At 38.2% G+C, this 16,588-nt stretch overlaps 1 protein-coding gene across 1 annotated transcript in view; it reads left to right on the forward strand.

The window, feature by feature from the left end:
• Positions 1 to 11,322: 11,322 nt before the first annotated feature.
• LOC122790836 (glutamate receptor ionotropic, NMDA 1-like) overlaps positions 11,323 to 16,588 on the forward strand; it is a 1,095,578-nt gene continuing 1,090,312 nt past the window's right edge. The window contains exon 1 of the mRNA XM_044058475.1: positions 11,323 to 12,219. Within this exon, the coding sequence (XP_043914410.1) occupies positions 11,971 to 12,219 (249 nt within the window). The 5' untranslated portion in view covers positions 11,323 to 11,970. The remainder of the gene's footprint in view (positions 12,220 to 16,588) is intronic.

The raw sequence follows: 16,588 nt of genomic DNA on the forward strand, positions 1-16,588 counted from the left end.
GGAAAGTTAAGTTTATTTTCCTAAAATAAAGTTGAATACATTTAAGGTGAGTGTGGGCGCCACCAAGGGTTTGTCTTGCCCTCCTGTCCTGTTTGTGAGTTTCATGGATAAGATTTGAAGGTACAGCAAAGCAATGCAGATTATGCAGTCTGCGGATGTGAATATGTCAATGTTATTGTTTGCCAATGATGTTATCCTACTAGTGATTGGGATCTCCAGCATACACCAGAGTGATTTGCTGCTGAGTATAAAGCAAATGGCATAAAAGCTGTTGCCAACAAGTCATAGATTGTGGTTCATTCCTGAAAAGGAGTGGATTGTGTCCACAGGGGAAGGGAAGGTGGAGTATCCTGGAGTTTTGTTCACCAGTGATGGTACGGGGGACTTGGAGATCAACTAGAGGATGGGTGCAACCTAAGCAGTATTGCTGACTTAATACTGTACTGTGGTGGTAAACTGAGATCTCAGTTACAGAATGATACTCTCACTTTTCTGGTCTTTAAGCACATATGGTCCTAGTTTTGCATAGTGACTGAAAGGACAAACTTAAAAGTAGAAGAAACTAGGCTCCTTTGGAAAGTAGCGGGGTTCACTCTGAGTAATATGATGAGGAAGTCAGCAATTTGGGAGGATTTTGTGGTGCTGCCCCTGTTCCTTTGTGTTGACAACATTCACATGAATAAAAGTAAAACCAACAGCATAGGCCACCAGGCTTAGATTCGGAATCCAAAATTTTTATTCCACACAGAGCAGAAAGTTAGCGCTTTCGGGAACAAAACCTTTCATCAGAAAAATTACTTCTTCTTCTTTCGGCTTTTCCCGGTTAGGGGTCGCCACAGTGGATCATCTGTCCGCTCATGATTGGCAGTGGAGTTTTACGATGTTGAGTTGCCAGCCCTGCGCCCAACCTTCCACAGAAGGCACACGCATGCGCACACTCACACCTAGGGCCAATTTAGAGTGTCCAATCCACCTACTGCATGTCTTTGGGATGTGGGAGGAAACCGGAGCACCTTCATCAGACAAATTACTAATAGCTCTAAAACACATTTAAATATATTTGAATATATGCACTCTTCCAATCAAAAAAGAAAACCAATTTAACATTTAAAATACATTTAAAATACGTCAATTAATTAAAAATGAAGTCTATGTCTACTTAAAATGGGCTTCAGTGGTACCATACAAGCCAGGGGGTCTATCAGCTCCTAACTCAATAATCCAGCTTATCTTAAAATATTCAGTAAGGCTCTTGAAATCCCCCCCTCTTTAATTAATCCTAACCTCTTGCAAAACCCGAAAAGTAAACCAATGTCCTTCATTACCTTTTATATGTTGAAATAACGCATTTTGTTCCCTTTTTAACCTGATATCAGAAAGATGCTTAAATATCCTGGCCTTAAACTTGCAATTAGTGTTCCCCATGTAAAACGATCTGCAACACTGACAGTTGGCCAAATATATTAAATTCTCTGTGTTCCAATTAGTCACATGATTTGGACTATAGGCCTTGCGCGTTATAGGATGAATAAAAACCTGATTTTTGGTTATATACTTACACGCCTTACAATTCAAACAAGGATATGTTCCTTTTCTATCACTATAAATTATGGAACTATCAAACTGCCTAAAGGGATCTCTATCACAAAGCAATTGTTTCAAATTAGGTTTCTTTCTATATGTAAACCTAGTTTTATCACCTACTATGCTTTTTAAGCTATCATCTGTTTTTAGAATACCCCAGTTTTTCCTAATGGCTTCATTCACCTGTTTATAATGCCCCCATTTCCTTTCTTTGTTGGGTCACTTCCAGTACGCCTTTTTCTATCTCATGCCCCTTATATCCTCTCACTTTAAGTCTTTCAGAAAAATTAAATAATTCATCCGAGAGCTCTCTATCTTCCGTATACAGTCTAGACAGTCTTAGGGCCTGCCCCTTAATAATATTGTTAGTAATATAACCAGGGTGCATACTATCCTTAGTTAATGTGGCATTTTTCCAGCACTCTTTTTGAAACACTAGACAAAAGACCATCTAGACAGTATACCAACACATGATTTAGAAAATGGATGGATGGATGGACACTTCACATTACTGATGAGAATTTCTCCTAGAGTACATTTGGTAAAAATCATGGAATCCTACATGCCACTGTAAACAGAATTTGTCTGTTAAATGAAACCTCATGCAAATCATGTACTGTCCATTATCCTCAAATTCTGACTGTTATCAAATGCCAATGTGTACAGTCCACTGAGTTCTGACCAATCAACTGTTTCTATTAATTTCAAATTATTCTCTGAGGCTGTGCAGTATTGGAGGATGTTGTATTAAGTAAAAGTGTGCAGGGGCAAAGCCTTCTGCATTGAAGATGTGTGTGTGTGTGTGTGTGTGTGGGGGGGGGGGTGCCCAACTCATCTGAAGGACTGATGAGCATTTTCTTTATAAATAATTGCATTGAAATGGTCCACTGATAGTTTAGGAGTAGACAGACCACAGTATAACCTATGCAATGAAAGATGATATGTTGCTCATCATTCAGTCATTCGGATGTTCAGAATCGAAACAGAAGTTTGCACACTGCTTTCTGTTATCTTGCCAGGGTTGACTCATATGCTTGCATTAGCCAAAGTCTTCTCCATGTATCATTAAATAGCTTTAAACAGCAGAGAATGTTGATATTTGTGCTTTAAATTGAGACAGATGTTATAACTATAGAGCGAATGCTGTTCACTATTCATGTATTTGTTTTTATTCCATCACTACATTGAAGGGAAGATGAAGAAATGACTGTAGCCTGCACTTAATAAAATGTTTAGAATGTGTATTAGTTATTATATATATTATACAAAGATGATAAAAGTTGAAGTAGTGAGACATAAAACAAACACAGAAATAGTGTGGGTGTGTGTGTGTGTGTGTGTGTGTGTGTACATTTATTTCTGAGGCTGGTATTCATCTGAGCGCCTGTCACAGTAATTTGTTTGAAACAAGCTACAGGCTGAAATGCTAATTCCTCTGAGCTAGCAGGTTCATCAAGGAATGTCTACAGTTAGTTGTTTGCAATTGTGGTGCATGCATTAACTTTTGAAGGGACTGGAAAATCATGGCAAAAAAGTGGAGGTGTCATTCATAGTAACCTCATTGTTTTTAGGACATCCAGCTAAATATGGCAGCTGTTTCCTGGGTTGGTGGGCAGTTGGAGATTAATTGGTCTGCCATGGTCAAACTTTCATAAAGAGGGGTTGTTAGTCATGGCAGAGGACTTCTCCTCTGGCTCATTTCTCCTGCCCTTCTTAAAGATAAAACAAGCTGGCATTTAGTGTGCATTAAATACACAAAAATAATAAAATAAAATAAAGAATGGAAGATGGGCTTTTGAATTTGCTGCAGTAAATGCGGGTTTAACCTGCTATAAAGACAGGTGTTTAATGCATGCTCAAGTATTCTAAGTAGAAACATGTACTGTGCACAAGTACAGGTACAGTGGGAGTGAGTGAGCACATTCTGGTATCCTCTGAGTAGTAGCCAGTATCCCTTGGTAGGATTCAAGTGTCATGTCTTATAATGAGTAACAGGAGTTAACGTCTGGAACTGTTGAGCCTCATCTTTTAACAGTGGGATGATTCTTTAACTGTCCACTTTTAAGAAGTCTAACTATAAGCAAGCCATTTAAAAGGGGGAAAATGTGACAAATGAATAGGAGGATGTTAACTCACTGCAAGCACTGCTTTCATAACAGGAGGATATTAACTCACTGCAAACACTGCTTTCATAATAGGAGGATATTAACTCACTGCAAGCACTGCTTTCATACTAGGAAGATATTAACTCACTGCAAGTGCTGTTTTCATAATAGGAAGATATTAACTCACTGCAAGCGCTGTTTTCATAATAGGAAGATATTAACTCACTGCAAGAGCTGCTTTCATAATAAGAGAATATTAACTCACTGCAAGCACTGCTTTCATAATAGGAGGATATTAACTCACTGCAAGTGCTGCTTTCATAATAGGAGGATGTTAACTCACTGCAAGCACTGCTTTCATAACAGGAGGATATTAACTCACTGCATGTGCTGCTTTCATAACAGGAGGATATTAACTCACTGCATGTGCTGCTTTCATAATAGGAGGATAAACTCACTGCAAGCTCTGCTTTCAGAATAGGACATTAACTCACTGCAAGTGCTACTTTCATAAAACCCAGTTGCCATTTTTGTGGATCCAGATTATTAGACTGGCTTACATTAAGCAGTTGTAAGGAAAAGTTGATAAAGAGCTTGTGGGCAAAAGGTTTTTTTTTTTGGTAGGACACAATCAGTGGCAAGCCTTTATTTACATAACACGGCCTTAGTGGGGTAGTGGTACCCATTCAGTTGTCAAGAATGCACTTAACAGGGTCACTGTGGAGCTCTGCTTCATGTGAAGTGGGAGCTTATTCCAGAGGAGTGGCAATCTCTGAGAGCTGTATCTGTCTCTCCAACATGTTCTGTTAATGTCACAGGCTAGGCAGAGATCCCTTGGAGTGAGTAACTTTTGTCTCATTTGATTTGCAGATGTACAGCATTTCCATTACGGCAGAGTCAGAGACTGCTCTGTAGGCCAGGCACATGTTGCCTGTCAGCAGCCTGTACCATCCAGAGTACAGTGACAGGGCTTTCAGTCTTTTTATGTAAGTCACATTTTGGAAGCCCTGGATTCTCTTGGTTAGAAACCTCTGTGGTCTTTCCAGTTGCTGCAGGTGTCTGGTGAGATACAATGGAGCATTGTACTCATTTAGTGGTCTGATAAGGGTCAAGTACAGTGGAGTTATAACCTCCATAGTCGTAGATGCAATGCCCTTATTTATGAGATGAGCAATCTAAAAGGCTTTCCTTACCACTATAGACACAAAGTGAATGACGTTTAGATTGCTATCAACCTGTGTTCCCAAGTCTTGCACCACTGGGTTTCAGATTAGAGGAATGCTATATACATCATAATTAGAAGGGGCTACTATTTTGTCAAAGGGGATAATGAGGAATTTTTTTTTTTTTTGCATTTAGTTTTATTCTGTGACAGCCCCTTCTTTAATAAGTTTATACTGTTGGAGAACTCAATGACAATGCCCAGTTTGCAGTCATCTGCAAACTTGGTATGCCACAGGCCATCTACTTTCACCTGAACCTCAGAGAAATAGACTCCAAACAGTAGAGGGCTCAGAACAGCAGCTGCAGTGGTGCATTGGTTAGCGTTGCCGCCTCACAGCAAGAGGTTCTCCAGGTTGATCCTTGGCTGGGGTGCCTTCTGTGCGGAGTCTGCATGTCCTCCCTGTGGTCACCTGGGTTTTCTTTGGGTGCTCCGGTTTCCTCCCACATTCTAAAGATATGCTGTATGTAGATTGGACACTCTAACTTAGCCCTAGGTGTGAGTGCGTGCATGTGTGCACCTTCTGTGGAAGGCTGGGCTGGCAACTCGACACTGTAAAACTCCACTGCCAATCATGAGTGGACAGGTGATCCACTGTAGCGACCCCTAACTGGGAAAAGCTGAAAGAAGAAGAAGAAGAGGGCCCAGAACAGATCTTTGTGGTACCCCAATGGTAACTGATCTACTGGTGGAGGCGGACTCCTCAACTTTCACAGTGTGTGTTCTGCTGCTGAGCCAGTTGGCTGCCGATCTAGTGACATATGTGTTAATCCACAGCTGGGAGAGTTTCTCAATGATCCCTTTGTGGGGGATTGTGTCAAAAGCCTTGGCTAAATCAAGATAGGCAATATGTACTGCTTCGTCCTCATCCAGGGCTTTGGTGACACTGGACATTCTCAATCATCAGGTTTAATAAGCAAGATCTACCCTTGATGAAACCAAACTGGGTCAGGTCAAGAGTTTGAAGGTCACCCATATCCTTGTTGATAAGGTTTATGATGATTCTTTTCATGGCCTTGCAGATAAGGGTGTTTAGGCTTAACGGTTGATGGTTTCTTGGGTTGGTTTATGGACCCCCTCTGCGTAAGGGGATTACTGTTGCTGTTCTCCACTCTGCTGGAACAAAGCCAATACTTAGGCTGTGGTTAAACAGATGGCCTAGTGGTTCCACTAGACTTGTTTTAGATTTTTTAGTAAGCAATCTTGGATGTTATATGGTCCCACAGAGGCTGTGTTTTTGGCCTTGGAGAATACTTGTATGACCTGTTGTTTGGAGATACTCAGTAGAGGACTGGTGCCAGGAATGCTTTGTTGTAAATCTGGTGGGGATGGGGGGAGAAGTTATTGCCAAATCTGTCAGCTAGCAGGTTGGCATTTTCCTCATGCTCAGTGCGAGTGATACTGTGCATTATATTTTCGGCACATGGCTAGGCATTCCCATTTAGGTTTTGGACATAGCTAAAGAATGCCCTATGGTTGTGTTTAGCTAGGAATGCTAATTTAGTCTCATAACATATCTTTTAAAGAAGCAGGGGCAGTTAAATCAAAAGGAATAAAGGTGCCTATGCCTAAAGGAGACATTGTCACAGTATTCAACTTTTTATTAATTCACATGAATGAAGCGGTTGGTAGGTGTGAAGTTTGAATAGGTCTGTTGCATGTGAATGAATACCAACAGGCTGAGCAAATGTTTGTGTGTTGTTTGAAGAGTTCAGTATTTTTTTTTGTGACTATACAATGTGTAGGAACAACTAACATGATATATTGTGCAGATATTTTTTTTTTATTAGAGACACATATGAGTGCAAACATTTGTCCAAGTTTGTGAAGAAGTTGAGTTCCCCTTAATGCAGGAGAAACAGAAGGAAAGCACCAGCATTACCTATATTATTCATACAGGAAGATATATTGCAGAGATATGAAAGTTACTTATGCATAAGGTGAAGCCATTAGAAGAAGCTTTGAAGTCAGTTGGAGAAGGAAAAAAAATCAGTTAAAACCAATTACGGATTTTGAATGTTTTATTAAAGTTTGTCTGTTGGGCGATGTCAGTGGGGAGGTTATATATATAACAATGTTGGCGGCAAAACAGGAATGCTTTTCAAACTGTCACCATTTGAGAAATATGAATTATGTCATGAAGGGAGACTTAAAAGTGAGGCTCATTTTGTTATTAAAAGGTACAACAGAGTGGCAGAATGGGTCAGGGAAGTTCCCGAGTGCAAGAAACAATTATTCCTGAATGCGTCAAGGAGGATGGGTTTAAAGAGTTCTCTTATAATGAGTCAAAGGGAAGTGGCCAGACTATGTTGTACCAGACACCAAGGGCAGCATGTCAAAGCTGGAGGTCTTCCTGACTTGGTAACCTTGGACCTAAGGGTGAGTAATTTAGAAATAAGTATAAAAGATTTGGGTCAGACATGGTCATAGTAAACGTGCAGAATTAACACTCAACTGTGCAGAAAGGGGCTCATTGGTAGTTCCTTGCTCCGCCTTAGTAATACATGCTACCCCTAAAGTGCATATGAAAATAAAAAAGCCCTTTCCATAACACTATCACTATACAAGACAGCATGGACGAACACACACACTAAACTTATTCCCTACACCTAAACACTCACAATCATGCACTCAGACACACACACATGCAATCCATCCCGGTACCTAATCCTAACTCATAGACACACACACACACCTCTAAGCATACATCCCACTTACCTTTTTTGGCAACACAAACATTTGACAAAATGTCTGTTCAATAAACTGGACATTTGAACAAACTACCATGTACTTCCAGCTGCTGACCAAACAACAGTCACCAAGCATACAACACTTATATATATATATATATATATGGATCTATTTTGGAAGCTCGGACTTTCAAAACTTCAAAGTTCGTATGGCTGATACCATAACATCGAAGTTTTGAAAGTTCGAAATTTCAATAAAAAATAAAAATAATTTTTTTTTGTTACATTTATGCTGGGAGGCAAATCCCCCTGCACCCCCAACACCCCCTGATAATTAAATATACCAACTCCGAGACTGCACTACACTGAAGAGAATGGTAAATATCACAGTCGACCTTTTATGGTAATCTCCATTTAAATGGTACGAAGTTTCAAAACTTCGGTCTTATGGTCTTGACTATATGAAGTTCAAAGTTTTGAAACTTAGAACTTCCAAAGTAGACCCATATACATTATATATATATATATATATACATATATATATAAAAGTTTACTATTAAAAGTACAAATTTCAAAAAAATTTGTACCTAAATGTCATCAATTAATATTGAATCTGCAAATTTACGACTGTTCAGTTAGTCGTAAATCTGCAGTAATTGCCATAAAATGTCAAATTCAACATTTTATGGCAATTAACGACAATGCCACCGTTGCCGTAAATCCCAAACTCCTACAACTAACATCCCGTTTATGCAGGGGGGCAAGCCCCCCCACACCCCCCAACTATATATTCCAACTCCGAGATCGCACTACAGTGAGGAAAGGGATGCATTTCCCTAACCACACCATCTCTGTACATCCCTTCAAAAGTTTATATTTGCGAATGCACAGGACATTCGCAAATATAACGTTCGAACATTTGGAATGTATACTCATACGAACTATTTGAACATCTGTAGTTCGAATAATTCATAGGTGTACATTTCGAAGTCGAGATATTAATAGTAAACCAGATAGATATACACACATACATACTCAGACACACATATACATACGTATAAGAACAAAACCATAACTAATGCAGGCACCTCTTTAGGGAATGTTTTAGACTATAGGCTGACTTTAGTAACAATATTGACATTTGGTTTGAATGAAAGGAGATCACTGTGGATGTCATAACACCATAAAGTCAAGAACCATAGCACATTTGCTAGAAATTCTGAATAGTTCTGCCTGCTCAGCAAAGTAGAAGTAAGACTGCTTCTGTGCTGTATGGATTTGACAGTTTAACCTCTGTTATTGCTCAAAGTTGATAGTTATTGAAATAATAAATTAAATACCGAAATCTGAAGGATTTGCAGAGTTGAATGGGTCCCATCAGTCGAATAAAGGCCAGTTTATTGAACATTGAAAATGAAAAACTCTTAAAACAATGGTATTTTCTAAATTTTAAGTTCATTTTTTGATGTATGTGGGAGGCAAAGCCCCACCAGTCATGTAGTCCTTTAACCCACCCTCCTTATTATAATCAGCTTTAGTAATGCTTTTCAACTTTCCAGATTTTCTCAGATTGTCCGTATTTTCATCTCATATGTTTGCTGTGTTCTTCATCATATCTCTCAACCTCTTAGCTCAAGAAATCCATATAAAGACTAAAATAATGAGGGGCAAAGGCTTACAAATAGGGAAATATTTTAAATACTACTGTTATAAAGTTACAAAGTTGCTATAACAACAGAATTTATGTTAACATGCATTTTCTGAAGGATATTAAAGTATGAAACTCAAATGTAATTCATTATTTAATGAGATCAACTCCCAGTGATTTGCTAGTAAACCACACATTTTATAAGGAACAGACTAAAAATAAGGCATACAAATCTGTGAGAATCTGGACAGCTGAGAGGTATATTCCTCATAACATTTGGTGTTTTCTGGAAAATCAGTGAGGACTGAAGTCACTGAACAGCGATAGACATTTCTGTTACAGACACACCTCTCTACCTGCAGATATTGAAAAGAGGCACAAAGGCTCTTGAAAAGTAAGTATATACAGACAACCCCCCCCCAAAAAAAAAAACCTGAGCATCTAATTAGCATCAAATCCTAATACCAAACAGCACACACAACTCTTTCCAATTCCAATAGGATTGGGATACTACTAAGAAACAGAAACTTAAAAAAGTGAGTTTAATTATTCACAAAAATCTAAGCATATTATCAAAGACTCTGTGTAAAATCTGCAGACTTAAGTGAAAAGTAATTTACTTTTGTTTCTGAAAAATGAGTGGTATAAGGACTACACCAGACGTGATTACATATGTGTCTGTGTGTTATATTCAGTGTACCCTGTGCTTTCACAGAGAAAAATGCTACTCATTCTGATACTCCTTGTCAAACCTCAACTGTAAGGGGCATAGTGCCTCTACTGTTTTCCTTGAATCCACAGAGCAATGACTGATGCTTAGTCATATCAACAAATGGAGTTACAATATTGTTATTATTATTATTATTACCATCATTCTTTTGAAAGGCTGAAGACAGCCAGGAATAAAAGGATTCCTCCTAGTACACTACAAGTATTGCTTGTATCATCCCTGACTGGCACTGAGGCATACCTCTTAGCACAAAAATCTGGACAAAGCCAAAAATAGTGGGATGGGAGGGGAGCAAAGTCCCAAAACTTGGGATACATTTTAAATATTGCTAGAATAAACTTAGAAAGTTGCTAGAATAAAATGTGTTGTGTTATCATGATTTTTTTTTTTTTTAGGATATGAGGTCTGAAACGCAAATGCTTGACATTTAGTGAATTCAGGCCTCACTGCTTTCCCACAAAAATCCAGAAAACTATAAATTTTATGAGAAACAGACTAAACATAACAGGCAAAAATATGGACAGTTCAGCGGTCTGGCAACAGCGCATCATCTTCTGGTATCATCTCCATTAGTGATCCTGTGCTGGTTCTGCAATTGCTCTCTTAGGAGATGGTCAATGTAGATACATGATAGCCAATCCATCTTCATATGGCACATAAATCAGTATATATATGCTAACTAACCTTCAAGAAGCGAGTAGCTTGAATGTATTAGGCAATGCTGATCACAAAGACACGCTAAATCATTGCAAAGACTGCTAGTGGATTCTTATGCACATTAATTTGCATTTTTCAGTACTAATCCCAAATATCTTACCTTTTCATTTTTTTCAGTCTGTATATTTTATAATATTCTTATTTGCTGGATCTGGCAATTAAAATAATGTTAACATCTAGTAATGAATGAACTAGTCTTTGCTGCTACTCACATTACTTAAAGACTGAATCCCTAGGACTAACAGCTCTCTTACTGATTTTTTTTTTCAGATGATCTCTTTGTGGATTGCAGAACGTTTTCTTTTTTTTTACTGTCACAATAACAAGATTTCATGTTAATTTGCCTGAACATGCAGGAACTGGCCGGAGAAAATGATCCGCACGTTCAAAATCCTAGCCCTGTGTGTAATATTTACATAGTTTTTTTCGCCCTATAAATAAAATTAATTGTAACGTACTAGACGTGAAAATGGAAAGTGATTCATACAGCTCTATTCTAGGCACAGAGACATGATAGTGGTTTGAGGTGGGGGAGGGAGGGAGTAGCGATATTAGGCATTTAAAACCAGAACCCTGCAGTGAGTGGACAAATCACTTGTCATTTTAGACACTGAGCACTAGCTAAAGGCACGGCAGCTTTCAACACACAGCAGACCCTCCCCAGCTCAAATTTTGCACAGGGCAAAAACAGGGAGACGCAGCAGTGCGCAGGACCACTCCTCAGTTCCCCTATCAGGAATTCAGTGCAACAGAGAGGTATATATCAGTAGGTAGGGCTGTAAGCAGAAAGAGTCCTCCTTTGGCAACAGTTGGAACAAAGCAACAGTTTAGCATCCGGAACGACAACTGCTCTGCTAAATCTCTTAACTGCATCATTTCATGGTTATCAGTTGTCTGCTGGATCCCTTGACTGCATCTTTTCACGGGCATCAATTACAAATCTACTATCGGGGTGAAAGAACCAGTTAAAGGCAGCAACCATCGTGGCGCAAAGATGTTACCATTAATACTTAGAGAGACAATAGAAAATGGGCGAGCATGCAGATCCTAAGCCATCAGCTTATCCCGAGTGCATTTGAAATTGGATGCAATCCTCTAAAAATCACAAATAATGGCAAGACGATAGGTTCTGCTTTAGAGGACTATACCATGCAAACTGAGACCTTTTGTTGTGCTAAATGTTTGTAGGTGAAAGCCTTTCAATTATCTAATTATATATAAAAAAGACTGCATAAAGATACCCTTATCAAGACTGAGGACTTAATTTCTTCAACATGCATTTCCTTTTACTGGGTGTATTATTTTCTTTTTCTTTTGCTCGAGCAGGATGCGATCCCAAAATCATCAACGTAGGTGCGGTTCTGAGCACAAAGAAACATGAACAAATTTTTAGAGACGCTGTAAGTCAAGCAAATAAGAAAATCGGGAATTGGAAAATCCAGTTGAATGCCACTTCTGTCACCCATAAGCCTAACGCAATTCAGATGGCTCTGTCAGTGTGCGAGGACCTCATCTCCAGTCAGGTAGTCCTGGATCACCAGAAGCCACCATACATGTCCATCCAAGCATCCATTACTCAGCCTGCGACCACCCACATTTGCGTTTGTCTCTGTTTTTTTTTTCTTGTTTTTGTACTATGCAATAAGAATTGCCATTGCACGTTTGTCCCTAGTCTCGATATTATGTCACCTCATTCATTCATCTGACTGTCTACCAAATATTAAAACAACGACATTTAACAAAGAATGTAGCACTCAAAGACATTTTGGAAATTTCTCATGCTGTAGTAAATGAACTCTTGTCTGAACTCAGAGTTTTGGGGTTTTACTTGCTTTATTGCAATTCTAGACTAGTGACTAGTCATTGTACAGGACTGACATTAATATAGCAGGTTTAAGTCATGCTTGCCAGTATGCAGTGTCACATACCTCAGCCTCTTAGAACAAGATATCTGGACAAAGCCAAAAATGTGTGTGCGCGCGTGCGTGTGTGGGGGTGGTGGTATGTCAAAGCACCAAAATCAAGGGCAGATTTTAAATACTGATCCTATAAACATGGAAAGTTGATTAAAGGGCAGCTTTTGGTTTAACATCCATTTACTGAAGGTTATGAAAGCTGAAAATCAAAAGTCTGTTGTTATTTATAGACTTCAGTACTTGATGATTTTGTCTTATAACTACAAATATGAGGAGCAGACAAAAATGAAGCAAAAATCTGGAGAGCTGAGAGGTATGTTACAATCAGAAGAATACAAAGCACTGTAATCATATCATTAACTTCCAAGCTTACAGAAAATATAAAAAAGCAAAGTTTACCACATGACCCAGAGTAGGATGGGAGAAAACATAATGTAAAAAAAAAGAAAGTAGAAGACCCACAAAACATGATAAGCAGTCTTTAAGAAACCAGAGTTGTAGTTCAAGAAAGCAACACTCAGCAATGTGTGATAAGGGCTGCCACCTTTTTAAAAAGATTTCCAGAAACATTTTTATGGAAAGGTGAGACTTTGCAGGGCAACCATATACCACAACCAGAGAAAAAGGCTGAAATGTCACTTTTTTGCCAAAATAAAAACTGGCTGTTGTAGCATTTGAATTATTTCTGCTGTTTATGTAGTCTAGATGTATTTTATATACAAAATAATTGTTTTAGAAGAAACTTGGGAACTATTTTTCATCCTAAAATCTCAAGACTTTTGCCAGGTTTCAAGTTTTTTTCTCTTTCAGTGCACAACTGCCCAAATGGGGATTATCCTGGGTAAACGGGGACATGTGATAACCCTGTGGGACAAAATATAAAACTATTTACAGGGGAGACCTTTATTTTGGTGCCAGTAAGGGAGGTAGAAGATGAACAATTGCACTGCATGAACTGCAAAGAACCCCCCACCAGGGGCACATCTGGGAAAATCTACAAGCCATTTATCTTCAGATCCTGGTAGTAAGCTAGGGAGGGGGTCATTAACAACACTGGGAGATGTACACACCCACACACCTTACATACTAGGACACAAATGGCATTCTAGAGTAATACTGTACTCAAATTCAGTGGGTTCAGCCATTAAATTTGTAAGTGAAAACATAAAAACATGCCTGCAATATGATTCAGTGTGCAGAAGATGAACGTTGCTTAGCTGTATCAACAGGCAGCTGTTCTTTCTGCTTTACCCAGTCATTATGCACAAATATGAAGTATTATCTTGTAATAAAGCCACACACAAGTATTCATGTAAAGAAAACACTGTCACTCACTTTATGTTTACGTCTTAAAAAGGGTAGCTTCTAAGGTTATCATCCCTGCAAATGCTTCCCAGATTATATTAAGCTAAGATGTGGAAATGGCACATGATTTTTATAAACATTTTTGTAAATAAAGAAAAACAAACAAGCTAAACATAAAATAGAAAAACGGGGTGTGAAGCAGTTAAGCTCACTGAGGGTTTGAAGGAGATGTGTTCAGAGATAATTAACACTCATTGGGGCCATGTTTAATGGCACGAGCAGATACACGTTCTTTGTTGGCAACAACTGCAAGTGGGGAAAACATTAAAGCTGATGGGCTAGTTGTAAACTGATTTGTAATCTTTTGTCTGTCATGCATGATATATGATATGATTTGTTGAGAGATGCATTACATTTCACATGCTGGCACAAAATAAGACATGCATAATGCATTTATTTATGGTGGTTTACTGGCTTTTGTGTTGAACTGTAATGCAAAATGCTATTGTCCAGAATATGGGTCTTCTTCTTTGTGTGTGTGTGTGTGTGTGTGTGTGTGGGTATCTGGGTGGCTGAAATAGCAGCTTTGGCAGTTCACATATTATAAGTAAGTAAATTGCTTATAGCTTTGGTGTCATGGATTCAGTCTTTCAGTAAAATTTTAAATTATTTTTAACATTTGTTTATTTGTTAACTCAGTAAGGGAGTAAGTGAAATTATTGAATGCAGAAGACTGACCCAGGTCAAAAGAACAGGGCTAAATAATATATTTATATGTTTATTTGTTATATCTCACACACACAATATATATGCATATCCACTCATGTATGTATATATATGAATTTATCATACAAATACATATATATATATATATATATATATATATACATCTATATATATATATGCATATTTACACACATATTTAACATTAACACACACACGTGCATGTATAACTATGTTATAAATCCGTACCCTTATTCTCTTCTTACTTAGGTCAGTTTTGCACTGGATCTTTTCAGTTATACACGCACAGACATGGAAGCAGATACAGACATACACACACGTGTGTTGTTTATTAACCAGGTAAAACTGTAAAATAATAGATAAGCAGAAATTGAAGGAATTAAACCCAAGGCTACAGGATGAATTATGAGTTGGTTGCAATCTTAACCTTCTCTAGAAAACTCCCAGATAAATAGGTACTTCATTAAATACATTAGTCACCACTTAGAATATTTCTGTTTGGTGAAAGAAAAAACAGAGGAAGCAGAAATAACTCTTACAGACACCATGTACATGAATCACACAGATAGTAATCATATGTCAAGCTCAAACTCCGGACTTGTGAGGCACAAACCTTAATCACTTGAACATCATGTTGCCCAGTCCCACTCATAAACCAAACTGGTTTACAGATTGTTTTAGTGGGCAATCATGTTCACATAGATAACTGGGTAATTATTAGATCAACATGGGGATGGGGTTTGCAGGACATGAGTACCGTAAATTTTTCTCATAGTCCTGACAACTACCAAGATGTATCAGAGATGCAAAAGTTGTGAACTAAAAAGATACTAGAATATGTGTAATGCTCTCAGGTAAAACAATTATTTTGAACTGTGCCATTAATGTCCAATTCCCCAGCATGGCAATTCCATGGAACAGTATTCAGAACTGTACTACTGGCAAGGATAGTTATATTCTTCCTGGGATGAGAAGGGCAACCTAAGGAAGCAGTAGACACCAGTACATAATCCTAACAGGGAGATGATTATGAAGAAGGGTTTAGATCTGGTGGTCATAAAATTTCATCCACATTTCATTCTAATTACAAATTTAATGTCTTATGCCATGTAAGCACATCCATTCTTTACCTGCCATTAGCACAAATGAGTTGTTTAATCAGAATGCACTACTACTGTGAAACCAGCCATATTTTGCATTTATTTATAATGTCAGTCAAATGTAAATCATGCTCTTATGACAGTCCTAATTTGTATGAATTACAGCTTGGCTTGGTGATTATCCACAGTTTGATATGTTAATTCCTTTCTGAGACTCATATTTTAATCTCTCCAAAACACACTGCCTGGAACAAGTTCAGGAACTGAAATCTCTCGTTTCAGTAATGTACATGCAGAAGTAAGAAATGATTTCACTCACTGTCATTACAGAAAGTGCTGTCTGCACTCCAAAATCAGAAAATAATGCATTTTATAAAATATACATTGTTTCATGTGGAGCCCTTCATACAGTATACACTAGGGTTTCTTTAGTTCATTTGAGTCCCTATTCAGTGAACCATGGCTCATCATAACTATTTGATTGACTCTAAATCCTATGATCGAAGGAGCAGGGGAGTTGTGACCTGGTTTCTCTGCAGGACTGATGATAAAGCCAGTACTTGAGTTTGAAAAATGATAAAACTGTTTCCTCCATAGAACCTATACAAAAGCCTGTTCCAGAGTTTCACTGGGTTGGGAGTTGATGACAGTTTCACTGAACCAATAGCAACTTGATAAATTTACATAAATCCATAAACACATTAAAATGTCTTTGTGCATAAGGTCTGTGCGCGTGCACATCCCTCTATATAATGTATATATTATAAAATACATATATTTACTTTTACAGGTCACATCTTCCTACTGTCTTCATTGATATTCCAAAA

Source organism: Protopterus annectens, chromosome 16.part0 (genome assembly GCF_019279795.1).
Source record: "Protopterus annectens isolate FY-2018-M chromosome 16.part0, PAN1.0, whole genome shotgun sequence".
NCBI classification, from domain to species: Eukaryota; Metazoa; Chordata; order Ceratodontiformes; family Protopteridae; genus Protopterus; species Protopterus annectens.